This window comes from Ptychodera flava, chromosome 13 (assembly GCF_041260155.1).
Source record: "Ptychodera flava strain L36383 chromosome 13, AS_Pfla_20210202, whole genome shotgun sequence".
NCBI lineage: Eukaryota > Metazoa > Hemichordata > Enteropneusta > Ptychoderidae > Ptychodera > Ptychodera flava.
The window spans coordinates 41810597-41838297 of record NC_091940.1 but is presented as its reverse complement, the minus strand read 5'-3'; the positions used below and the strand labels follow the sequence as shown (position 1 = coordinate 41838297).

The 27701-nt window shown below is 35.3% G+C and overlaps 2 protein-coding genes across 3 annotated transcripts; one reads left to right on the top strand and one right to left on the bottom strand.

The window, feature by feature from the left end:
- Nucleotides 1-4487: 4487 nt before the first annotated feature.
- LOC139148490 (xaa-Arg dipeptidase-like) lies at nt 4488-10204 on the top strand. 2 transcript variants are annotated; one of them, XM_070719965.1, is made up of 4 exons: nt 4488-4986; nt 5657-5948; nt 6601-7168; nt 7964-10204. In XM_070719965.1, exons 1-4 carry the CDS (start codon nt 4519-4521, stop codon nt 8097-8099), a joined length of 1464 nt encoding a protein of 487 aa, XP_070576066.1. In that variant the 5' UTR covers nt 4488-4518; the 3' UTR covers nt 8100-10204. The 2 variants fall into 2 exon arrangements, with proteins under 2 accessions (XP_070576066.1, XP_070576067.1); XM_070719966.1 differs by lacking the exon at nt 7964-10204 and having other exon boundaries at nt 6601-7303.
- On the bottom strand, nt 9134-27605 carry LOC139148489 (diacylglycerol O-acyltransferase 1-like). Its single transcript, XM_070719964.1, has 17 exons — nt 27234-27605; nt 26453-26540; nt 24778-24818; nt 24117-24205; nt 20665-20717; nt 20237-20339; nt 19725-19877; nt 19007-19084; nt 18575-18678; nt 18354-18392; nt 17506-17547; nt 17198-17242; nt 16534-16646; nt 16133-16198; nt 15127-15214; nt 14373-14435; nt 9134-13854 (listed from the first exon to the last, which is right to left on the bottom strand). Exons 1-17 carry the CDS (start codon nt 27392-27394, stop codon nt 13690-13692), a joined length of 1491 nt encoding a protein of 496 aa, XP_070576065.1. The 5' UTR covers nt 27395-27605; the 3' UTR covers nt 9134-13689.
- Between the last annotated feature and the right edge of the window lie 96 nt (nt 27606-27701).

Below are 27701 nucleotides of genomic sequence, written 5' to 3'. Positions count from 1 at the left end.
TTCTTCTTTGAGTTGCAGGGATACACTGATTTTCAATTTTTCATTTTACACTTAGCGCACGAGTTATTGGAACACCAAATTAGGTAATTACCCAGCAACTTGGCTGAGTACTTTGCTATTTGACCTGGCATTTACCTAAACAAGAGTCTGTTTTATGGTCTGAAGACTGATAAGATATCCACCACACTCAGCAGGCAGCTCCTCCACTAAGTAAACTGATATGCCTACGGTACACTGGAAAAAACATTTTTGACTGGCAGCTACATGTAGTTGATGGGAGAGTTTTGAAGGGGGAATAAAATGTTGTAAAGCGTAAAACATGATTTGCTGCTGTCATTTTGTGTCCTGTCTTTGTATATATGCATATTATTACTAGTTTTCGAATCAGAATTACATTCATTGAAGAAATATTGACCGTCAGAGCAACCATCAAACCATATAATAAGAATGGACTGTTCCATCAACATAGGTGGTGGGCTTATGGAAGGTGGTAAATTTGATGAGTGTGAGTTTTGTACACTCTAGAATTATGCAAGGGATGCTGCGGTGTTTCAATTTCAAATAACCTACCAAGGCAAAACCTGTCAGGTTCAGACCCAGGACACAAAATGAGTACAACAGATTGTTTAACATCATAATATTTATTCCTCTTTTCATAATTTTCCCATGAACTAGATGCAAGTTGAAAATGGGTTGTTCCAGTGTTACATGGGAGCTGCCAGCTGAGTTTGGTGGATTTCTTATCAGTCTTCAGACAATAAAACAGACTCTTGTTTAGGTGAATGCAAGGTCAAATAGCAAAGTACTCAGCCAAGTTGCTGGGTAATTACCTAATTTGGTGTTCCAATAACTCATGCACACGATGTAATTTTCAAAGAAATATTGGAAGTAGATGAAAAGACCATGATTATGTCCAGTATTTCATTTATTTTGAATATAAATAAAACTAAAGTTAGGACATCCTATATTGCACAAACAGAACAAATATCCATGGAAAATACATTGAAAGTTACAGTAGATATATAGTTTTAAAGAAAGGAACTCTATCTTTATCATACAATCATATATTAATATGATACAAAATTGCAATTAAAGACAAAAGATAGCATGTTAGTAAAGAAAATCTGTGAACCTTTCAGTTTTGAGATAACTTCAGAACATCAGTTAATTGTTGAGATAATCTGTATTTGCAATATTGAGATCAATTTTTAGATTTATAGTTTTGACTCTGGAATGACACAACAATCTGTCATAGGTTTTGCATTCTACAACTGTGCAGACACAAAATAGTAATTCCCACTTGGGTTTTCTGCTTGTAATGTACGTTTTCTCAACATGGTTTTGAAATTTCTGAAAGCTACCCTATGTAAATTAAAGGGAAGTGGACCTTTGAGCGCCGTTTCGACGACGACCGCCCTTTAATGAAAAAACCGTGCCTGCTTACAAATGCTCGCGCAGCTCCAGAACAAAGAATATTAAGGCATTCTTCAAAGGGTGACGGGAGTGCATATTTCAGCAATATTAACTCTACACTGCTAGGGCAAGTTTTTTACATGGCCGGAACGGCTTATTTTCGAAAATCCCCCCCCCCCCCCCCCATTTATGATATCTTTAAGCTATTAAAGTTGGTACAATTGATGCGCGTGTTAATGCAATAGCCTCGGCTGTTATTTTTGCGACTGCGACCCCACCACAGTGACGCCCGGTCGTATTCTGCAGCATGTGATGTCGTACACTACAACCACAGCCCTCTGCGCCCCCTCCCAACTATCCCTCATTCACCTGCGACATAAATGGGGAGTCGATTCGTTATTTGAGGCATGAAGGTATCTATTTTTAGGTCCATGGTTTAGGCCTAACTGTTTCTTGCATAGTTTTATGATGCCCCTTAGGGACGATTCAGAATTTACTTCCGGGGGGGTGGAGGATTTCAGGGGGGGGCCACCATTTTTCCCAAGAAAATTTAGGGGGGGCCAGACAAAAATACCACAATCTTTTAGGGGGGGCCAAGGAAAAAAAACATCAATTCAATATTTGCCCAGAATTTCTGATCTCTACAAAAGAGCACCGTAGACGCTACCTGGGTGACAGATAAACTCAACATGTTTAGTTAAACTCCTTTAGCTGCCAAATTCGGTAATATTCACAGTGGTTTGTTTTATGCATCTACTGCAGTATCTTGTTCTCCTCCCTGAAGCGTTATGAAATGTCCAGTATTTAGCGTGTCAATACAAACCATACAGTGAACCGTCAGGGTTGTTTTTGTTGAAAAGAGATCTCAGATCAAGTCCAGACTAGAATTCATTTAACAACAATAACAATGGTCATTTATGTTCACACTGGTATGTTGCTAAATACAGCATTGGGTGTTCTATGTAGTGATAGAATAACAAACAAATGCTGATACACAGAGATGAACATTGAACAAATGCTAAAAATTACAGCAAATGTCTTTTTAAGGTTGGGTTTACCTTGTAGCTTGTAAAGCAGTTGAAAGTTGCATGATAAAGAAGTGTTAATTTATGCAAATGTATGTAAATCACCTGATTTCTTGGCTTCTTTTGCTTCCCAATTTCAAAATTTCCAACGAATTTAACTCCACTCCGGCTGGGTCAAATTTTCTGAAATTTCACATTATGTTTTTTAAATGCTATATAACACAACAACTATCAATTGGTTTTGTTTGGCAATAAAGCTCTTACATTTTTAATGAGGCATTTTGAATAAGAGGCATTTTAATTTTGCTGATCATGATTTTAATCAATTATTAGAGTGTCAGTCTTTAAACCCCTACAATTTTAAAATGAAGATGGATAATGCCAAGTAAAATAGTTGTTTTTTTCTACATGAATACTATCCTTTCAAGTGAAATATTACATTTCAGAAAATACTGCCTAGTTTTCGACTTACATTAATTTTTATCATTAATACAAAAATTGAGGTTTTTTACCCCAAATATACACCCACTTCATCCTTTGAGTAAACTACTGCTACTGCTACTCTTCTTTTCTGCTCCTTTTTTCTATGTTTCATTCTCATCAATTTTACCCTTTCTAAATTTTTTAAATGTTCTACATAACTTTTTACAGTGCTTACATCTACTATAAACTTTTTTGAAAATAAATTTATGGCCGTCTCATCTTCAAGGTGCTTTTCAACGAATAGGTTTTAATGTTGAAAATAAAAATATTATGTATTACATTCAAAAATATATGGTGAAAAATTTACAAAAGGTTGATTTTCCAATAATCCTGTATGTGCATCCAGAAGATTATGTGGCACTGCATCAATGCTATGGTGTCGGATTGTTGAAATATTGTGTACACAAGAAATTTGCTGTAGTCCAAGAAGTGATCTCAGTGTGTATGAGGCTAGGAGAAATGTGGATAGGCTTACACATTGTGTATAGATGCTAATACTTTTGTGTCCCATTCATTCTGATATGTATAATTAAATATTTCTCAGTGGCGGCTGGCAGAAAAGGCAAAAAAACAAATTAGCATGTATTGTTTCGTGTCATCTGAAAACATGCGCATCATGACTATTTTAAAATTAAAGTTTGTTAAAAAAATTTGAAATATGAATGCTCTGTCAATTTTGAAAAATACTGACAAAATGTGAATTTTGACTTACAAAGGGTTATGTGCATTTTAATATGAACATTGGATTGTTAATGGAATGAGCAGAATAACATGTGAATTCATGTTTTGGATAAGGTGTTTTGTTCAAGAAATGTTCTAAAATATTCCTCAGCATTGTTGCTTTCAGTGGCAGCTACTTGGTTTTATGACAACTAAATTAGAAAAAAAGAGAAAAGTAAAAACAAGTTCACCAATTTTAATTCCTAATGTTTAAAACTTTCACCGTGAGTCTGCAAATATTCAGCATCATCAAATGAAAATGTATGCTGAACTTGTGCATGTACATCTCACTTTCCAGAAGTATCTGGATATCTGCAAATGATGTATCATTAAACTTCAAGATATATATCACTTTGCCAATTATCTGCTCCTCTGATTTTCTGTTCACCATTTCTAACTGACATCTTTGCTTGTCTTTGTGTGCATCATATGTATCAGTGAGACATAACGAAAAAAGTATTCATATTTAGTAATTAACTTTTCTTCAGAAATTTACAACCAGATATGTTTATTGCTACCCTTTCCAAAAGTGTGCAACTTGCAGTCCCTGCAAATCATTCTTTTATAGTCACATACCCTGAAATGATTTGTTATATCATCGATTAAATGTCCACTACAGTTCCTGCAACTTGTTAGACTGGATATGTCTATAGTGTATGAGCATGCATGTATATATTAGGGGGGGGCATGGAAAAAAAACAGCAAAGATGAGGGGGGGCCATAGATTTTTTCTATAATTTACTAGGGGGGGCCATGGAAAAAAATCACCCAGAAAATAGAAAATCCTCCACCCCCCCCCGGAAGTAAATTCTGAATCGTCCCTTATCGCTTTTCCTCCTGGTACGGTACGCACGTACACCCTGACACACCGAACCACATGACGTCACAGGGCAGATCAGCTGATAGATGCGCACGCAACGGGAGCTTTCCTAAAACAGATGCACATGGCATGGCAGCCACAGCTCTGTACGAGCGCGCTTGCGAAACGATTGAATCGGATAAGCAACAGCTTTTTAGTCTCAATCATGAAATATGGAGTCACCCTGAACTTGGACTAGAAGAACACCATGCGCACAATATTTTGACTCGCTATTTGAAGGAGCGTGGTTTCTCCGTGGAAGAAAATTTCATCAAGGGAACCGGCTTCCGGGCGACGTACAGCCCTCAAATTCAATCTCTCGAAAGTGAAGTAAAGGGCAAGTTTACACATATTTGCATCCTCTGCGAATATGACGCCCTTCCAGAACTGGGTCACGCGTCAGGGCACAACTTGATAGCGGAATCAGCCGTTGCTGTTGGATCAGCATTGAAATCAGTATTAGAGTTGAATGGAAACGAAGCAAAGGTAAACAGAACAACATAGGGTTTTACTACCGGTACTGACGGTAGCTGCAAAAGCTCTACTGTGAGGCGGTCGGTGAGTTTTGGTGTTTGCGACCTCGACACCAGTGAGGTACGTAGGTCGCAAAAACCAAAACTCACCGACTACCTCACTGTAGAGCTACGTCCCTTACGTCCCGAAACATATTTAGATTATGTTGAAATGAACAAAATATTTTGATAAGATTTTCTTACTTTTGGCCATTTTACACCTACACAAATTTTGAGTACATAGTGTGGTGATTTTTAATAAGCATATATGGTAAAGTATATTTGGTATCAAACTGCAGTAAAAATCATTAGAAAGCAAAGCTTAGGATGATTTTAACAGGTTAGGTCTCCAATCAAATATATTCCGTAATTTTATCAATGTTAAAGACTTAGAGTATCGTTGTTGTAAATACTTCGTGTATTTTACATTACCTGCCATCTGGATTTTGTATCTCCTTACGTAAACATGGCCAATATTATTATATGTCTTTGTGCACACAATTAACAATGCATTTCAAAGGAAGAAGAGTTATGCTTTTGTTTTGAAATAACGTATCAGATGGAAGGCAAGTAATGGACACTTTAATTGTTATAGTGTCGTAATTCTCGCTGACTTCCATTTGGAATGTATTCCAATTTTTCAGATCACCATTCTTGGAACACCAGACCAAGAGGGAAATGGATGTAAAGTGGAAGCTATAAGTCAGGGATTGTTCCAAGATGTTGATATTGCCATGATGGTACAGCCATATAAAGTTAACATTGCCAAACCAACCATGTTAACAATCATGCGATTAAAACTGCGATATATTGGCAAAGCTGCCCATGCGTGTGCACAGCCCTGGGAAGGTAGAAACGCTTTGGATGCTGCTGTTCTTTGCTATAACAACATCTCAGCATTGAGACAGCAACTGAAGTCATCAATGAGGATACATGGTAAGCCAACAGTTTGAAATCTCAGATTCAAAAGCAGTTACAAGACAGTTGTCACTGTTCATGGATTTGAGAATAACAATAACTATGACATCATTGACACAACAATTGCACAGAATCGTACAAAAATAGTACAAGGATCCCAAAGTGAAGAAAAGAGTAATTCTACAAACATTATGAGAACAAACAAGACAGCAAAGCCTACTAAAAAACACTGCTGATACGTCATACAGCAGAAGACAATTCTTTCAAAAAATGTTGAAAGATGGTAGATTTCCTTTGATCAAAGTAATCATTGTTTACTTGCAAAAGTCATGATGTGATTGCTGCTTACAAAAATCTCTAAAAGTTAAATCTCTGTAATTCAACTTTCATTGTAAAAATTGCATGGGATAAAACTTATCCACAGCTAATGATTGGTCGTTTATTCATTGGAAAGATGGACATTTTCCTGCTAATTTCATATTTGCATTGCATTTGTACCATTTGAAGAAATTTTGCAGGCATAAACATAGGGCTGGATCAGCAAAATGTATGATTTCACAAATATTTTTCATTTCCATAATCGTATGTGCCTGTAGACCTACAAATTTGTGTCTTTGCATTTTTGCATGGGGAGATGCCAGTAATAACTTTTTCAAAAATTTTACTTCAGGTATTATTTCTAAAGGTGGCATAAAACCAAATATCATTCCAGAAGAAACAGAGATGAGATTCTATTTGAGAGCTAGAGACCATCAGGATATGATAATTCTACAACAGAAAGCAAACGCTGCTTTTGTTGCTGCAGCAAAGGCCACTGGTTGTGAACTACAATGGGAATTCTCAGAAACACCGTATTCCAACCTGTGTAGCAATGACAGACTAGCTATGCTTTATCAGAAACATGCCGAGCGGCTCGGAATGGAGTTTGTGACAGATCCTGTTGAACTCAGTTTACCTGTTGGCTCCACTGATATGGGCAATGTATCACATGTTGTTCCAAGCATCCTGCCAACTTTCAGCATCATTCCTAAGGAAAGTGGAAACCATTCCGTTGCCAATCACTCAGCGGAGTTCACGCAAATCGCGGGAACAGAGCTTGCCCATGAATGTGTACTCAGTGCTAGCAAAGCCATGGCCATGGCAGCCATTGATGTGATCACATCACCAGAAATACTCAAGGAGGTTAAAGAAGAGTTCCAAGAAAGAGTTCAAAGTAATGCTGCTGCTGTTACAACTTGGCATTAGGGACTGGTCAGTTTCTTCGGCCTGGGGGGGGCCGGTGGATTATTTTTTGCCGACGTCAAAAAGTGGCTGACCCCCCCTATTCCAATTTTTGAAAACAGGGTGACCCCCCCTATTCCAAATTTCAAAAACAGGGTGACCCCGCCCCCCCCCCCCCCCCCCCCAATATATTGTGAAATATTGTGTATGTTGCTTTCTCATACTGAATTCTCATAGAGAGAACAGAAAAGTATCATGAATTTGTCATCCTTTTCATATGAAATGCAGATTTCATAATGGTACACTTTCACTCAGCAAACATCAAGATATCTCTGATTTATTGAAGTATTGCGCCCGAAGGGCGCGCGCCGAAAAATGTGAAACATCCTGATATCTCTGATATATATGCCTTGTATATTAAAGTCATGCACCTGAAGGGCATGCTGAAAAATGTCTGATATACTAGTATTAAAGTAATGAGCTTGAAGAGCACGCTGAAAAATATTGAACATACAGATATCTCTGATGTATGTATGCTTGATATGTTAAAGTTGGGCGTGCTGAAAAATATGACTGATTATTAAAGTTACGCGCCCGAAGGGCGCGCCGAAAAATACAACTGAATGATGAAATTTGTGGCTGACACTAGCATTTTAGGCAATGATGAGCCTGTTTCAAAATTCAAAAACACACTGACCCCCCCTATTGGGCATTTCAAAAACACGGTGACCCCCCCTATCACCAAAGTCAAAAACACGGTGACCCCCCCCATGAATCCACCGGCCCCCCCCCAGGCTGAAGAAACTGACCAGTCCCTTAAGGGACTTTAACCCTAATCCTGCCAGGCAGTATCACCTCTCTATCTCCAAATCTGTAGATATTTTTGCCCAGTACTTGGCATGGTATGGTGTAGCAGGTTCAGTTAGTAAAACTATGGTATCCCCCTAGATTTTTAGGGGCCTTCAAATATTCAGCTGTGTATTAAAACTGGGAAAAAGTTCATAGGCAAAATGTTCATTCGTATTAAAAAGCATATACCGGTAGATCATTTTGGCAGTTTGGTGACTCACTAAAAACAAATCAGGGATTTCATCTAGGTAGTTGTTTGTGTTTATACATGTGAGGGGAAAAAAAAGCCAAGCAACAGGCAAGAGGACAGGTTGGAGGATGTCTTTGTAATTTTGCCAACCAGGATACACATTATACAAGAAGTCTTTGATTTACTGTATGGACATACTGGAAAAGCGTTCAGGATTGGTAAATCTGGTCATAGCAAAACACAAGGCAGGACAATGTTGTGCGATTTAATATTTCTCTTGAGTTTATCCAGTTTGGCCCTGGCAGCATATCGACCAGTGACACTGTCAAAACATCTCTTGCAAACACAAGCTGGGTTGTGAATATCACACATCAGTTACAGAGAAACAGCAAAGACCTATTCTTATTTCTGGTACAAGTCTTACAAGATTTGGTCTTTTCCTTTGAGAATCTAGCATCTCACAACTAACTGCGCACTCCTATTTCCAATATGCTTGTGAAAAAGATGCTGGCGTGATTTTATGAGATGAAGTCTGACTGAACTGTAAACATGTGCAGTTGTTTTCATAATACCTGTTTTGAGCAATTATAAATTCCGTGCAAAAGTTCCAAATTATGTTTCTTTCCTGTTAATACCCAATTCGGTATATAAACAGTCTTGCTGTAAGCAAGCAGTTTTGTTGAGGGAGACAATCCAGCAACTTAAATCTTTTTTTTTTGAATGGCAAATCAAATCAAAGCAATAATACAAGGGCAGGGAACAACACAGTACAGTTCCCTGTACCCAATACTTGTGTACCCAGTACCCCTGTACCCAATCCAACACCCATATACACAAATCCAATACCCATGATGTACCCAAACCAAACAGAGGGGCTAGAGTCAAAAAGATAATTACGAAAGTAGTTATACTGGTAGCAAGTTTTGAAATAAACAGTCAAGTATTTGGTACTAAGTCACTGCTTTATTTTCATATCATACATAAATTAATCCTAGTTTTCCCAAGTCATAGTTATTTCTGTGGTTTGTCTATGAAGCCTGGTAAAAAGAGGATTAAGGTGCTGAAATTTGATAACAGAAATATTTCTATGTTACAAGGTTTGAGCTGTAAAGATTTGAATCATAACAAACCAGGATAGTCAGATTGTGAAAATGAAAATTGTAGAGTATGATGTGACTTTAGACTAATGCCACAAAAACTGCAACAAGTTTTAAATTTCTTTCTGATACAATAGAAGAGACTTGCCAATGAGCAGCATTAACCATTGTCCCTTTATGATGATGTATGTACCTCATGCACATAATATTCAGACACTGATGAAATTAAATTTTTGCAAATACACCATTGAATTTAATCTGTCAAATACATCATTGAATTCAATCTCTGCAAAATACACTATTGTATCAAGAATAATCATAGACTTTAGTCTATGGAATAATACAGGATATAGCTGACATATTTTTGTGTATTCACAAAGGAACAATTAATACAGGCTGCTGAACTATTACTTCCAACCATGATTGTAAATATTTTACAGAGTACTGATTTGTTCACCAGACAAAAACAATTTTGCATATGACCAGAAAATGTAATAATTTCTAGAAACTGACCTCTTTTTGAATAAATTTAAATGTCTACCTGGAAATACCCAGTGTATTATCATGATTAATGATCAAATGTGATAAAATTAACTGTAAAACATTTAATTTTCCTTCAAATGCAATGAATCCAAGTTGCCAATTCAGCATTCATTACTTAATCTGATGAAAATAGTGTAAATACTATATGTTTACTTCTGTCTCATGAATTTGTTACATGGGCCAAACTTCTCAAAACAAAATTAAAATCTGGCTCTATGTATAGTATAGTACTGTATCATGTACAAGTTCATCTGATTTGGGGAATAAACTTTTGTCAGTCACATCGATCATTCTTGTTTCTATTGTGCTTCTGTTTTCCTGCCACTGTGAAAAATCCTTCGGTATTTATAATAAAAACTCATTCAAACCCTGTATATCCCGACTTCCTTTGTTTGTACATGGTGAGTTTTTAAGATTCAACCTATTGTAACCTGGTACATGCCACTACAAGTTTGTGTACGAGTTTATTAGCATTCATTAGTCTGGAAAGACCAGAATTGATGGCACCGTGAAAGTTCATCACAGATTTTCATGGTAAAAGTATCCAAAAAATCTAGAACAAGCCATGCACAACATTATTGCCCCATGTCTACAACCCTGTTCACCAGCTAATCATTGTCATTCATTCCAACCGCTGTGTGGCTTTTAAATGATTCCTAAACTGTTTTTTGTATAGTCCTGCGTCTCCTACCATTTTGTAAATTTGTATTATATATTTTTGATGTTGTATTTGAGCCACGCTTTTTAATTGCCCGTGTTTGGGATAAATAAAGTTCTATTGAATTGAATTGAATTGAATTGAATTAAAGTTTATGAAGGAATATGACCTAAATTCACACAACATGCTTCCACTAGTTTTCACATAGAGTGTGGTTTCACGCATGTATTAACCAAAAGAATAATAATAATATTCTATTCTTATGCATTTCCTGCTGACAGTATCTGGGTGTTTTGTCAATGTATTCCATTTACATAATGAATTTGATAACACAGTGAATAACCATGGGTTGGCAATTTTCATCATGGTAGACTTCAAAGGAAAGCAAAGAATGGACCACTACAACAATGAATTAAAATGGACAACTACAACAATGAATTCAGCATACATTCTATTATTGGAAACCACTGACAAATTCAGATCTAAAAAGACAGAGAAAACTAACAGTGCTTTGTTTGAGTACGGTCATGTCACGAGTTCCTCCGACAAAAGTTTTCATTGACAAAAACTTATTTTCTTTTTCACTTTGGCAAAAGTATGCAGAATATAGTCCAGATCAATATTATCATACAGTACAACACTTCAAATAGCTTAGTGCTAAATTGAATAATTTTTTTAGGGTGTTCAGATTTTCACTGCATTTAGCAAGTTTTCAATTTAATTAAAAAGATATATTAACTATGGTAATACAGGGAAAAGTTAAAATTACTGGCATCTGTAAGCAAATTGATAGACTTGGTGAAATTCACTAAAAAAAGAACACTAAGCTACAAAGACACGTTTTGCAGTATTCAGTCTGAATGCATTACTGAGAAAAACCTGGAACTAATTTGTACAACATTTAAGTGCTGTTTGTATCAAATGTAAAATTTTCAAAATTATTAATTATACATTTGATTTGAAAAGCTAGTTTCCAAACAATACAGGTTCTCTTTCAAAAAAAAGTACAATTTACATGCAGTTAGCCAGGGGGGCGCAGAGACCCATTACTGGCATAGTTGAAAACAACACTTGAACTGAAATGTGCCAGTTGCAGACATCTTGGCATGTCCTCATAGATCTGTCATGGCATTAATAATGACTGAAATATGTTGCTAAAATATTCATAATAAATATATGCATATATACTAAACATATGGACATAGGCAGCTTTTTTAATCCATACTTTGACACAACAAAACATGCATTGGTCTACAATTTTAGAGAAAATGACATATATGGTTCATGGGTCAAGTTTTCATCCACTGAAAAGTGCAAAGGTACTGAGAGTGAAATGTTATTATTTGTGACATCAACACTTTTGGAAAAGAAACAATTTACATGTACTTTGTTTGAATTCCAGAATAACTGCTCACTGCAAGCCTGAAAACTGCTGTACAGCCTTGTAACACACATAATTTTTACGACCCAATATAACCAGTTGACAAAACATTGAGTTCATTTCAACCAATTTCTTCTTTATATATAATATTGGTAATATTTTTATAGTATGTAAAAATAATTTTGCTCTCTGCAAATAACCTGATTTCTATAGGTATTCAGCGATTTACTGACCCTAATTACCTGAAATAAAGTTTTGTTGTGAATTGCACTATAACAATGCATAACTAGTCGAAGCAATGCATTGATCTAATCTTTGCAGCATAAGTTACATATCTAAGTTCAAGAGTAAGTTTGACAAAGTGATCCAGATTTATCACAAATGCATCATAAAATCTTGATGACTAGTAGAGACTGTGACTCAATGTTTTGCTAAATCTGTGAATGATCTCCTGTCTACCACACATACTTCTAATACACATAGCATCCCCCTCCCCCTTTCTCTCTCTCGCCATTGCATAATGGATCAGTGACAAATGCTGGCACCTTACTGTGGTAGGATGTTATTCTATCCATCAAGATTGATCAATAACTGAGTTTGAGGATGGTGGTTTTTATTTCAAGTTTCAATGATTTGATAAGAAACAATGGTACACATGTAATATTCATAGTACTGAAAATTTGGCAATGTTCTTTCCGAATAGATCTTTCATTGGTGATATTTCTCAGCTTCCATGGGTGATATTTCTCAGTTTCCACTGTGATACTTCACAGTCTCTACTCTGATATTTACAGTTTCCATTGGTGATATTTCACAGTCTCTACTCGTGATATTTACAGTTTCCATTGGTGATATTTCACAGTCTCTACTCGTGATATTTCTCAGCTTAAATTTGTGATATTTCACAGTCTCTACTCGTGATATTTACAGTTTCCATTGGTGATATTTCACAGTCTCGACTTGTGATATTTACAGTTTCCATTGGTGATATTTCACAGTCTCGACTTGTGATATTTCTCAGCTTCCATGGGTGATATTTCTCAGTGTCCATTGTGATATTTCTTATACAGCTGTTGATTAAACATGTACATTTCTGTAAACGGTTCATTTATATAGTCTTCTTTGTTGAGAGTCATATACATGAAGAGTTTCAGAGATGAATGTGACAGTAAGTTGTACTTTCCTCTGACACGATTGCCTCTGAATGTTAATACACTGTTGACGATGAACCATGGTATCACTTTCAAATGGTTGCCATACACAATGATGTAAGCCTTCATAAAACATGTCCTTCCATGCTGAAGTAGAAGTGGTGCAAACGTTCCTCTTTCAGATCATTCTCCACATTATGAAATATTCCATTCACACTGGTATGCTTTGATTCCATACTGAGACAGATTTTTTTCAAATGATAGACTGCATTCCTCTTCCCGATGTGAGGACAATGACACTAGTTTTCTGTGTAACTAACACACTGTATTCTGTATTCCTCTGCTAGAATACTGAGAATGTGTCTAATGAAAGTCTTCTTTCACAAATGATAACTCCATTGATAAGATAGCTGTCACAGCTGGTATGTCCTGATGTCATCTTGTTTTGCAGGTTCAAGATATTCTTATATCTTCTAACTTGACATAAGTCTTCATTGATGAGAAAGCTTTACATTCAAAACACCAAATACCTCTGCCAGATCACTATGTCCACAATTTTTGTTGCCTTTTTTTTAAAGTTTTTGTTTTTATAAAAAATACTACTTGAATATAAAAATGTCTGACTCAGTATAGCAGTCAGAGTATGCAGTTGTCATGGTGACTGATGTATTAAGTGGTTGCAGCACCAGCTTCCAATGCATTCTGCAGCACATAGTCATGGACATACATCATAATGGCAATGGGTTGACCAATGATAACAGACAACCATACACACATATTGCTGTACATTGGTGAGAAACCATTGACCCAGTGAACTGCATAAGCCAGTGGAACCTACAGTGAAAATGGTGAAAAGAAAGTTACTGCCTTAGTGTTGGCATCGATGAATTAGTCTCAATATTGAAAATTATGGTATTCAATTTAATTAATAATGGTGTTGGAATGTTTACAACACTCTAAAAACTGAGACCTCTCTAATCAACCAAGAGAGAAAGAAGAGTGTGACATCATTGATCGCTTTATCCATGTAACCGTTTATTCCAACTACTTTTCTTTAGAAAAAACAGATACAAAGCCCCGACATGAAGGAGGAAGATTACATTTTGCTAAATTGTGTTGAAAAATGAAGTATTTTGTACATCACAAAATAAGACAGTATGATTTTCATCTAGTTAAAAAGTTTCTGTACAAACATTTCGCATCACATTATTATCTGATACATCTGTACTGCCATCTAAAGACACGGTATGTATTTACGCCAGGTCTGAGGATATTGTTGCACTTCAGACTGCAACACTTAGATTTAGGAAATCAATGCCCCAACACTTTCAAACTCAGAAAGGTTCCCTTACCTGTGACAACATGCCAAAGAATGCCCAGCATCTCCACATTTGCAGGGGTACACTCACAAGGTACTGCAAAGAGAGAAAAGAAACAACACATGAATATCAGAGGAGTACATGAAGATCATGTAAGGTACTCTATGTAAATCTCAAAACCAGTCTCTATAGCTCTGCTGTCAGCAACACACAGCTTACCCATCATCGTTTGTCCATTTGCCATTATTTGTTCAAATTATGGTCATATAAGCAATTTTGTATCTTGACATATTTCGGTCATTTTTGGTCAAACTCCTTCCCTTTGAAATAATAATACATTTGCCATATAAAGTATTGTACCATAATTACAATCACTTCAAAAATAAAAATAAAATACCGCAAAAATTTAGAGGGTTTATTCAGATTTTTACTGCTGATATTCAAATATCTGGCATTTCTATTACTCAAGCCATACTTGTCAACCTAGCATGACTTTCCGTTGTTTATAATTCATATATATTTTGTTGACGTGAGCTGAAGAAGTTTTGTACAATTTACACATGACAAGATATAATAGTGGTATTAGAAATGTTTTATTTCATGAAATACAATGTGAGAATTGTGGGTAACTATTTTGATCCTTTGGAATGGTTCTGCAACAACTTCCCGCCCGATACACTTTACACTGTAGTATGGTAGAAGTATCTTACAAGTACATGTGTGTACTGGTACTGACTCAAATGTTTATGCCCTTACAATTACAGTTTTTGACGAATTTTGCACTCACCTCATGGAAGAATGCAGAAACCAGAAAAACAACCACTTTTGCTGTGAATTTTCCAAATCCATATGACAACATTGGTTTGTACAAGTGCCTGAAATAAACAAATAAAATAAAAATAAATATAGAGTTGACTGATAATGTACTGATCAGCATAAAATCTTCTATATTATTATATTACACTATCATATTGCATATTTTCTCTTTGAATTTCAATAGAAAAATCAGAATATATGATAGAGCAATAGAGAGACAGTCAAAGTGATATTGATGGAGTAGTTGTACAAAATGCAAGACATTTAAGCTCACTCCATTCAATGTTAAATGACATTAAATATTTCCACAGACACTTTATTCTGACAAGAAGCTAACTGAAAGTTGTTTATTTAACTACAAATTTTAGATGTAAACTTCTATGAGCTATTATTGATTACAACTTTTAATGGTTCATGAAGACACAATGATGTTATCAACAGTCCCTCCACTGTGATAAATCACTAAACTCACCAACAGCTACAAATGTTACCGTGAAAAGATCATAGTCTATTTGATGGAAATTTACTGAAATGTTGTATCAGCATTCCACTGCTGTATCATTGTTGCCATGGTACTGATCTAAAGAATGCATGTCTAACCAAGCAGCATACAGTTGCTAACTTATTAAGAATTGACATGATGTGTAATCTCTCTTGTTGCGCCACAAAGAAGCCATATCTTGATAATTAACCAAGCAAAGTGTAATGTTTTGGCATAAGAATCACCAGAGACGAGTTCCTGTGTCACTACGACATCGTAGTTGGCTTTCGCAAGTTTTAACTCAACAACATGGAGCTTAATCAGTCTCAATGACTTTCTACTATGCTTGGCCAATTCTAATGACAGTTTAACCTATGCATGTTACTGCCTCACACACAATTCTGCAGATTCTAAACAGAATTTGACTGAACTTGACCTTTTGTCCAGAATGGTGGAGTAGATACACAACTATGGCTTGCAGAATTGCTGTTCTTACCTGTGACTCCATTTGTGGACTGGGATATTCCAATTTTGCCAGAAGTATGTGATAGTTTCTGAATTCCTGGAAATAAAGGAATATATTAAGTCAAAACACAGACAAACATAAAAATTCTTGCAAAAGGATGAGAGGGAGAGAAAGTAACCCTGCCTTAGTATTTAGACTTTGAAAAACAGCATCCAATTCTGATGTTTTTGAAGCTTAATACTGTATTCTCTTTTGTTTTCATAACTATTTATTGTGTAAAATGTAGAGTAGAATTATTGGTACAAAACCAAAGAAAGACTTTTCATTTTTGAACATCAACTTATTTCCTGTACAACAAACTACAAAGTATCATTTTTATATAGTTCATTTATCAGTGATATCACCTGTACTGAAATAAATGGAATACGCACCACCAGTCTCTGTAGAACTGTCGGTCACCAAAGCGCAAGATTTCACCAACCACATTCAGACAAGAATGGAAATACCAGTAGAAGAAAATCAGCCAGATGAAGTGGTTGGGTACCTGTAACAATTCAAAATGAAATGATATACATGAAAATTCATGCTGCCAGAATGGTTAAAAAAATCATTTAGATTTCTGAGGTACATGACATACAGTGTATCTTGATAATCTCAGTAAAATTTTCATAGGATTTGAACTCACAAAGTAACACACCCAGTCAAAACTGCTTGGATTACTCGGTTTGTGTTTGTTCCTATCTCTGAATCACCACGTTCATTTATCACTTATCAAAATAAAATCCTCATACTTCTCATTTGAAACACTACAGAAGCAAATTTTATGCCTTCCAAAGCATCAAGTATGTGAGGTTAATATGGTAAATGCAAAGGAACTGACTTTTTCAATTAAGCATAGTGGTCAGGCTGGCCGCTTTTAATACATTTATGATACTTGATAGGAAATACCTGTACGTTGTTTGCTTATACATCTTGCTTTGCCTTAATATTATATCAATGATTGGAAGCATTCAGTAGAAAAACTTGTTCTTGACTTGTTCTTCAACAATCAAGCTTACAAATCATGAAGCACTAGAATTTTTTTTTGATACTCACAGCCAGTTTCATAATCCGTTCCAAGCATCTTGAGAAATCCATTTCCTGAAGTAAAAAGGTATTTTTAAGTCATCTCCAGAAAGAAGTGAAATGTGCATTTCTTGAGAGATTTTTGTACAATATTTTTGCTTTGACATTCTTAAACAACTTTTCACATCTCCATCATGTTCTTGATTTCAGAGTATCCCTGGACAAGACAGGCATCATGAAATCGAAACTTACTTTGAGTATCCTTCTCATAAAATTATTAGGGTAAATTTCGATAAAATGTTGAAAAATGTTCTTACTGAGTTCAAAATAGAACCTACCGAGAAGGGTTTCATTGAATTTGCCACTGTAGGTACAATCCACTGTGAGACAAATACAAAAATACACCAATAGAAAGTCAGTGCATATATAGACAGTATAAAGTGACAAAAATTACTTGGCCAGTTACAGAAAATATTCCTACAATTTAGATACAATAAGATAATACTTTCACAGAATATGGCATTATCTTAATGATGGAAGTTTATTCAAAAATACCAGTATTTATGTCAGAGGTGTTGAGTCAAGGCTATTACCTATGTATATAATGTATTGGACATAAATCTTGGTATTTTGTCAATATTGTTCTTATCACACAACTTTTGAAATTGCATTTTACAAGTAACAGTTATAGATATAGCGTATAAGACAGCCCTGAGGTACATTGGATCACAAAATAATTTGCACAGAGTAAGTAATACAGAAGTCAATGTTCACCGCAATTATTCCACATGAATTCAGTTTTTTTCACCACTGGACTTTGTATATTGTGTGACTTGAATAATCATGACATATATTTTATAAAAATAATCTTTTCATGTCAGGTTTTCCAGGTATTTACATAAAACAGTGGTGTAATGATGGTCAAAGGTCAAAGGACTCCATGCAACTGAATATGAAAATTTATTGTGCCGTAAAACTCCATAAGTTACAGATACAGGTTTCAAATATTTGACTTACAGTTTCAATATTGAAGTGAAATCCATCAAATATTGAACAATACAAAAACAGAATTTTATTGCTGGACTAGAAAACTGTGGTTGTCGCATGAGAAGCAAACTGTGAAAGGTGTATATCTAATTTAACTTCTCAGAAGCTGGTAAAGTGTTACTATTTCATGTGTTTTTACCTGTTGAATCAATCCAAGCATGACTTCAGCAAGGAACAGCTGGAAATTAATGCAAAGGATGATAAGTTAGATCATGAAATCAACAGAATAGACAAAACTCTATTTTTGTCTACTGAGTTTGCTGTCAAATTTATGGGCTGATATTTCAAAATTCATGCCAACATTAAAATGTTAATAAATGTGGTGGAAAGACAACATCACCAACTGGTAATATTTCTCACCATTTCAATGATTCTACGGATCAAAAACCTCTTTCGGATTCGTTCAGATCTTGGAAAGTTCAGTTCATAACACAATGTTGGTGCAAGCATGAAATAGTAAAGGTCTGAAAAAAAAAGACATAATTAATAGTTAGAACAGAAAATATTTGATCATTACTGTAACTTTCAAACAATTTCTAAATTATACACATACTTCTTTGGTCACTGAATTAAAAAAACTCAACTTTGGTTTTCCTTTTAATTCTAAAGAAAACATCTTGACACTGATCCTGGAAATCAGTAAGTGCTACTTTTAATCAGTTCTCAGTTAATAAATCTTGACACTGCTTCCCGAAATCTGCAAATGCTATTTGCAATTGATTGTCCTTGACCTATTTTAACTCGGTGAAATGGGAATTACAGAAATTATGAATCAAAAGCAGAGAATCTTACCGGCAAGGTTCAAGTTATCAGGGTACTGGACAAATCTGCTTCCTGTGTCAATGCTGCCATTGGCCATGGTGATGCCACCTACAATACAAAGGAGTTAAAAACCATGTCTCTTTCCTTTGAGTGTTAAAGAAAGAATTTCAAGGTGAAGTTTCTGTCAGAAGTTGAGAAATAAAATGCAACATTTACAATCATTCCAACAAGTCCTCTAGCTGAAGATCAAAGCTTGTTCACAGACGCAAAACACATAATGCAGTAGATGTAATACTCAAAGAAGCAAGCATGTGCACTATTGCTGGGCTATTTTAAATAAAAGTTAAATAAAGCATTAGCATGCAAACTAGAGTATATTTGGATAGGGTGCTGTTTATGAAGTTTCCACATTCAGAACCCAACAAAATATGTGCTTTATACAAATTAGATAACAAAAATTGAATCAAAATACGACCAATGCCATAAACAGATCATTTCAGAAAGAACCACATCACTACATCCATGAAGGTTTTACTGAATAAAACCAGCAGTTTTCCAATTAAACTGGGAGAGTGTTATTCCCTGTCATTCCTTTCAAAGCGGTAACATTGTCTTAAAGCAAACTGTTGGTCTGTATGAGCTAGATCCCAGTCCAAGTTTCTAAGATTTAAAATTCCTGCTTTTAATAGAAAATAAACACAACTAATCATCACAAGATATGCCAGAGAACATTACACATTTTGCTTACCTTCGGACTTGGCTCGGATTCTGCGGTTCAGGGGTCGTTTTCGGACGTCCCTTTCTTCCTGCACTTTATCACGGCACCATTTGTTGACCATAGCATATGAAATCAGCTTCAGAAACAGAATGGAGTAGATTCCAAGAGCAACAAAGGCTCCAACTGAAACAGGTTTAAATTAACATCAGTTGTATTATAATTCTGAAACTAACAATCACTAACTGAGATTATGCTTGACTTCAGTTACGTCTGCCAATTCTTTGGCTTCAACTACAAAATTTGTTGTATACTTATTTTGAAAAATAAACACCTACATCTTCCATAAAACTCACTAATCAAAGTGTTGTATAGTACTGTTGTTGCACTAAGTTACAATATTGACAGACTAAATCTACATGGACAGTAGTATTATGTAGATGGAAACATGCAGAAAGTGCACCGATGAGCATGGTATTCAAGCTGTACCTTTTAATCATAGCTGTTTCATTGCACAATGAAAACTATAAATCTAGAGATCTTACTTGCGTTTGGTTTAATCTGAGTAATCACAGCAACTGGAAAGATCAGAATGGCAGCACAGTTCAAGAAATGCAGAAATTTACTCAGGCCTTCTGATAGTGTCTCCTGAAAATGAAAGGGTCAATGTCATATCATGGTGTCAAAGGTCACACAGCTGGCCAATCACCAGTGTTGGGAGTTATGTAGCTGAGGAAGATTGTAGAACCATATCAAAAATTAGAAAAATATTTATGTGCAATGAAAATGATCAGGAAGGTTTATGAAACCCTTAAACTTGTCTGCTAAACTTTTCTTAAAATTCAAAATTTGTGATAAATGTATAATGCAAGTGATCAAATCATATAAATATGACATGTGTCATATTGGTAGATTTCTCAAGCGTCATATTGGTTATCAGTAGTGGGCTGTGAATTACTAAATTATGACTTACCTTTGACAGCAGGATTTCAATGATAAAGGCAGCCAATATGAATATGTTGGAAACTACAAAAGAAATAGAAAATGAAAGATTAAGAACAATCTTCATGTAATGTAATACAGTGTTATGTATGTATGTATGTATGTATGTATGTATTTATAGAAAGTGTATCCTGACATGTTCAGAGTAAACAAATCCTAATTAGCATATACAACACATAATGAAATATGGAGTATGAATACATGTTAACAAGTATGAAATTTAACTAGACCAATGTAAAGGAAAAAAGTTGTAATTCATACTGGCAAAACACATGAACTTGAAGAAAACTTGACAAAGATTGCAATTCATAATGGGAATGTACAAGAACTTGAAGGAGACTTGACAAATTGACTACAATCACCACAACAGCCATGTGTGTTCATGGACGTGAACTTTTGACCTTCTCAAGGTCAACATGTTCCATGCCTGTAAGGGACGATTCAGAATTTACTTCCGGGGGGGGGGGGGGGGGGGGGGGGGTTGGAGGATTTTCAGGGGGGCACCCATTTTACCCAAGAAAATTTAGGGGGGGCCAGACAAAAATACCACAATCTTTTAGGGGGGGGCCAAGGAAAAAAAAACATCAATTCAATATTTGCCCAGAATTTCTGATCTCTACAAAAGAGAACCATAGACGCTACCTGGGTGACAGATAAACTCAACATGTTTAGTTGACTCCTTTAGCTGCTAAATTCGGTAATATTCACAGTGGTTTGTTTTATGCATCTACTGTACTATCTTGTTCTCCTCCCTGAACCGTCATGAAATGTCCAGTATTTTAATAGCATGTCGACACAAACCATACAGTGAACAGTCAGGGTTGTTTTTGACGAAAAGAGATCTTGGATCAAGTCCAGACTAGAATTCATTTGTCAACAATAACAATGGTCATTTATGTTCACATTGGTATGTTGCTAAATACAGCATTTGGTGTTCTATGTAGTGATAGAATAACAAACAAATGCTGATACACAGAGATGAACATTGAACAAATGCTAAAAATTACAGCAAATGTCTTTTTAAGGTTGGGTTTACATTGTAGCTTGTAAAGCAGTTGAAAGTTGTGTGATAAAGAAGTGTTAATTTACGCAAATGTATGCAAATCACCCGATTTCTTGGCTTCTTTTTCCTCCCATTTGAAAATTTCCAAAGAATTTAACTCCACTCCGGCTGGGTCAAATTTACTGAAATTTTCACATTATGTTTTTTAAATGCTATGTAATAAAACAACTATCAATTGGTTTTGTTCGGCAATAAAGCTCTTACATTTTTAATAGGAGGCATTTTAATTTTGCTGATCATGATTTAAATCAATTATTAGAGTGTCAGTCTTTAAACCCTACAATTTTAAAATGAGGATGGATAATGCCAAATAAAATAGTTGTTTTTTTCTACATATACTCTCCTTTCAAGTGAAATATTACATTTCAGAAAACTGTCTAGTTTATGACTTAATTTTTATCATTAATACCAAATTGAGGTTTTTTACCCTAAATATACACCCACTTCATCCTTGAGTACACTACTGCTACCATACTAAACTTTAGATTCTCTACTTTTTGAAAATATATGGTATGAGGGGGTTTCCTTGTCATCTTTGATGAGAAATATAGCTTTGAAAAAAACTGTGAGCATTCAGAAAGTAGCATACATTAATATTATGGTGTCAGAAGTTTCAACCATGTTTTTACAATGGTGTTCTGTGTATTGAAAAATTTTCTACAGTTGAAGAAGTTCTACAAATTCAACACTTCAAATCAAAGCCATCAGCAACTGAGATGGTCAAAACATACCATCTGTCTAACATGTAAATTGTCTTTGTCATGGTCATTCATAAAAACAAATATCCTTTCGTTGCCCAAAACAGATGGAACTTGTTCCCTTTCCTTAACAAGTTACTGTCAAAAATATACGGTGAAAAATTTACAAAAGGGTTGATATTCCAATAATCCTGTATGTGCATCCAGAAGATCATGTGGCACTGCATCAATGCTATGGTGTCGGATTGTTGAAATATTGTGTACACAAGAAATTTGCTGTAGTCCAAGAAGTGATCTCAGTGTGTATGTGGCTAGGAGAAATGTGGATAGGCTTAACATTGTGTATAGATGCTAATACTTTTGTGTCCCATTCATTCTGATATGTATAATTAAATATTTCTCAGTGGCGGCTGGCAGAAAAGGCAAAAAAAAAAATTAGCATGTATTGTTTCGTGTCATCTGAAAACATGCGCATCATGACTATTTTAAAATTAAAGTTTGTTAAAAAAAATTGAAAATATGAATGCTCTGTCAATTTTGAAAAATACTGCTGACAAAATGTGAACTTTGACTTACACAGGGTTATCTGCATTTTAATATGAACATTGGATGTTAATGGAATGAGCAGAATAACATGTGAATTCATGTTTTTGATAAGGTGTTTTGTTCAAGAAATGTTCTAAAATATTCCTCAGCATTGTTGCTTTCAGTGGCAGCTACTTGGTTTTATGACAACTAAATTAGAAAAAAAGAGAAAAAGTAAAAACAAGTTGGCTTTCACCAATTTTAATTCCTAATGTTTAAAACTTTCACCGTGAGTCTGCAAATATTCAGCATCATCAAATGAAAATGTATGCTGAACTTGTGCATGTACATCTCACTTTCCAGAAATATTGGATATCTGCAAATGATGTATCATTAAACTTCAAGATATATATCACTTTGCCAATTATCTGCTCCTCTGATTTTCTGTTCACCATTTCTAACTGACATCTTTGCTTGTCTTTGTGTGCATCATATGTATCAGTGAGACATAACGAAAAAAGTATTCATATTTAGTAATTAACTTTTCTTCAGAAATTTACAACCAGATATGTTTATTGCTACCCTTTCCAAAAGTGTGCAACTTGCAGTCCCTGCAAATCATTCTTTTTATAGTCACATACCCTGAAATGATTTGTTATATCATCGATTAAATGTCCACTACAGTTCCTGCAACTTGTTAGACTGGATATGTCTATAGTGTATGAGCATGCATGTATATATTAGGGGGGGGCCATGGAAAAAAACCAGCAAAGATGAGGGGGGGCCATAGATTTTTTCTATAATTTACTAGGGGGGGGCCATGGAAAAAAATCACCAGAAAATAGAAAATCCTCCACCCCCCCCCCCTGGAAGTAAATTCTGAATCGTCCCTGCCTGTAAGTACATGATGTGCATTGCTTCAAAAAATCATAACATAATATTTTCTTTACTTTTTACATCATAACAAAATGCACACTAACTCTGTGTTTTTGTATCTGAATTACATTAAATGTATCACAAAACAATGAGGTTTGCATTACTGCACAAAAAGAAATTACACAAAATAAAATTAGAATGTGTAAAGTTCTCAGATCTAACACCATACCACTTAGTAAAATGTCATTATTGGTAACTTACACATCACTAAGAGTGCATTTGGCCAGCTATAGATATCATAGGCACCAAAGACAGACAGGATCTTGAATGGGTCAATCAGAATGCCATACCTGAAAAAGTGATACAACTGTAATTTGTTAATTTCTTAAAATCTTCTTCACATAGACTTTGTGACCTTCTAAAGTCTTGATGTACATACTCCTGACAAAACATAAAATATCCCTAAGTCCATATACTTAATTCTTAAATATCGACAAAAACGTTGCACAAGGGACAAATTATTTACACAAATTTTGGTTTCTGGTCAGTTTTATCTGGCAAGACATCGAACCTTTCCAGTGAAAGAAACAAGGTTATGACCCTTGGATTCTTTGTATTGGGTTTGTCTGGTCAAAGACCCTGCCACTGATAATTTGTCAACAGAGGAAGCAAGTCTGCAAAACAACAGCAATTCTTTTCAGATAGAAATAAGTTGTGACTTCAAAGGTGACTTTTCACATATTTTCATGTCTCTACCGGTACACAACTCGGTAATTTGTACATTTTTGAAGAAGTGTTAACTATTTACATGTAGATTGTTTTTCTTTTGTAGGAATAAATTTTAAGTCATTTATCCAACAAGAATTTCATTACAAATCGTCTTCATTTCATAAACCTGGGATAACTTAATAAGCAAACGTACTTGAGAAGATTTTCCAAAACCAATCTTGTGTTGGCCATGGCCTGCAATGAAACAGGAATAAGTCAGTATTAGCAGAGTTTTAATGAGTTTCCTATACTATATACGGCAGTTCTTGGTACATCTACAACCTACACAACAATAGCAGAGACATTGTGAAACTGTTCACCAATCTCCCCAATCATTGCAATATTACTGATCAAAGATATGTACAAAGAAATTAAATTCTCTCACATCAGACTTATTCAGTATATTTAGTCTCAATGTATTATCTTCAATACTGATACTTCATGGGATTTTCATGTAATATTTGATGTTGTTTTCAGATAGTATTATATAAATTTAAATGACATGAAAATCACCAATCTGCTTGGTCAAGCATTTTGTTAAAGTTCTGACATAGCGCTTAAATTCAGAAAATGTTTCTGAATGTAATCATTCTGAAGCAAAACAGTGAAGTTATATCAAAGCAAGCTGTTAAAGTTTGAGATTCAAAGCCAGGTAAACAGACTGGCAAACACATACTGCCAACATGACTGAAAATCCTAACAAGACACACATAACAAAGTACCGCTGATCATGCATCAAGCAGTGATCCTCTTTTTTGCTGGTTGTCATAGATCAGCTTTCATCAATTTATTGATTGACTTGACTTACTCATCCACTGGTTGTGTCCAAATTTCATTGAACTCATTTAGTCAAAGTAGCAGTGATTTCACAATCGTCACCAATTACACCTCCTATCTGTTGCCCCTTGACCTTATCTAACCTCATCAACTGGCTGTTGACTATCTTTCTTTGTGAAGATTAGCAAGGTTGTTCCACTACAGGATTAACCTTGTCCACAAAACTGTGTCATGTATATTAAATAATACAATGACATTCATTTGTTTTTTTATTAAATACAACAATAGCATCCATCTTCCTTTTTTTTTCTCATTTTACTTCCTATTAATATCCTTTGTTACAAAGGAGTGGCTACCAACTCTTTTCCACACCTTAATGTTCATCTGTGATAACAATGATGATAATCAGCATGTCTAATCACTTCCAGCGAATGACATCATCTTCCATTCAAATAATTTGTACCTTGCTCTCTTGAGTGATTCACTTATAATAGTTATGCACATTTTAAGGTGTAGTACAGGTAAATAGCTTTCATCACCTCTATGATTCTGATTTGCATTTGATTCAAAATGGAATTTTAATCAGTTTATGTGTCTGTGTAAATATATATATATATATATATATATATATATATATATATATATATATATATATATATGTAGAGAGAGAGAGGCGAAGATTCTTAATTAAAATAGATTTGCACACACATCCATGTATGTTCCACATCTTAGAGTCAACTCAGTTACAATGAGATGTGTTTACATGTGAAACACACAAAACCATCTGTTTCACCTAGTTCCATATGGTTTGATGGTCAATCAAAACTAGACTTTCATAAACGATTTCGCAATTAACCTAATATTCAGATACATGAGGTGAAATATCATATGAGAAGAAAATGGTCCGTCAAAATTTTGTTTTCACACCAAATTCAGCAAGCGCAGCAGGCTTCAACTACAGCGTATATTGCCAAAGGAAGATAAATGTATTAAACTGTGTTTTTGGCAGTGTGAAGGAGTTGATTAGCTAACAACTCTGACACTATGCTTACCAGGAGAACAACACAGAGGTTGAGGATGCCCCGATAGTTTGTCCAGCCACTGGCTGAACTGAGTAGTGCATCTTGATGCTGATGACATCTGAAAATAAATGAATAAATAAATAAATTGGCAAAGTCAATAGCATTTTATTGACAGATGACAGAAGACAAGTGTGAGATTCAAATGTTTTTGAGAAAGTTGGCCTATTTTGCACTTGGCGTACACATTTCTTTGATTTCAATAAAATGTCAAATTGATGTCAAATGGAAATAACGAACATATAAGTAAATCATCAGCATTTTAACTTAACGATATTAAATATGAAGCAGATGTCAGGGTTTAATGAGTGACAGTCCAAATGCTAGAAATCTGTTTGTGTATTTCATTACTAGTCAATATGTAAAAGTTTTTAACTAAAAATCATGACTAAAATAATGACTTCAATTTAACATTGCTTACATTAATTTAAAAAAACACAAATATTAGGAAAAGATAATGATTTAAGCATAAACGAAGGGAGCGGTCAAAACCTAGCGGAAGTACGTGTTCCGAGCCAATGTTTTTATCTGAGTCTGAGCATGGATGTAAAAATTTTTTACATCCATGGTCTCAGTTTTTATCTGAGTCGGCAATGAGCACTCATGGAGCTCATGTGACCAAAGACGGTAGAAGTCTCGGTTGTAATTTGTATATGAAAACACACAGAGACCTGTAACATATACGGGTAACGTTAGCGTCTATTACATGATAAATGATTGCAACGAAACTTAGAACACCGTGAATGGCACGTACGGTTGATCGGGTTGACTGGCCCTCTCCTTCTCTTCCTCTCGGAGAGTTTCTTCAACTTCATTAGTGGAATGAATGCGACGAAGTTTAGCATTTGAGTTGGAGCCTCTGGCTCTGCCTCTATGCCGTGGACTCCGCCGTACGCCCGCTTCCCACACGGACATGTTCCACAACTTTTCGCGATAGAGTTATCTCACAATGAGTATTGTAGTTGTATCTTCGAATCACAATGTTGGAGCGATGTCAGTATGCTGTTGACTAGTCAAGAGCTCGTACACAAATAACCTACAGGTCGAACACTGCTTGGAGATCGAACTCCAGATTGCTCTCGACAGAGAATCAGCTGGCTATCACGTGACGTGTGCAGGTACCTCTAACTTGTGCATTTTTATCGGAGTTCGTATTGTTTCGATTATTTCTGTCATTCTATCAATCCAATGCCAACCACGGAAACGAATTCAAATTTACAAA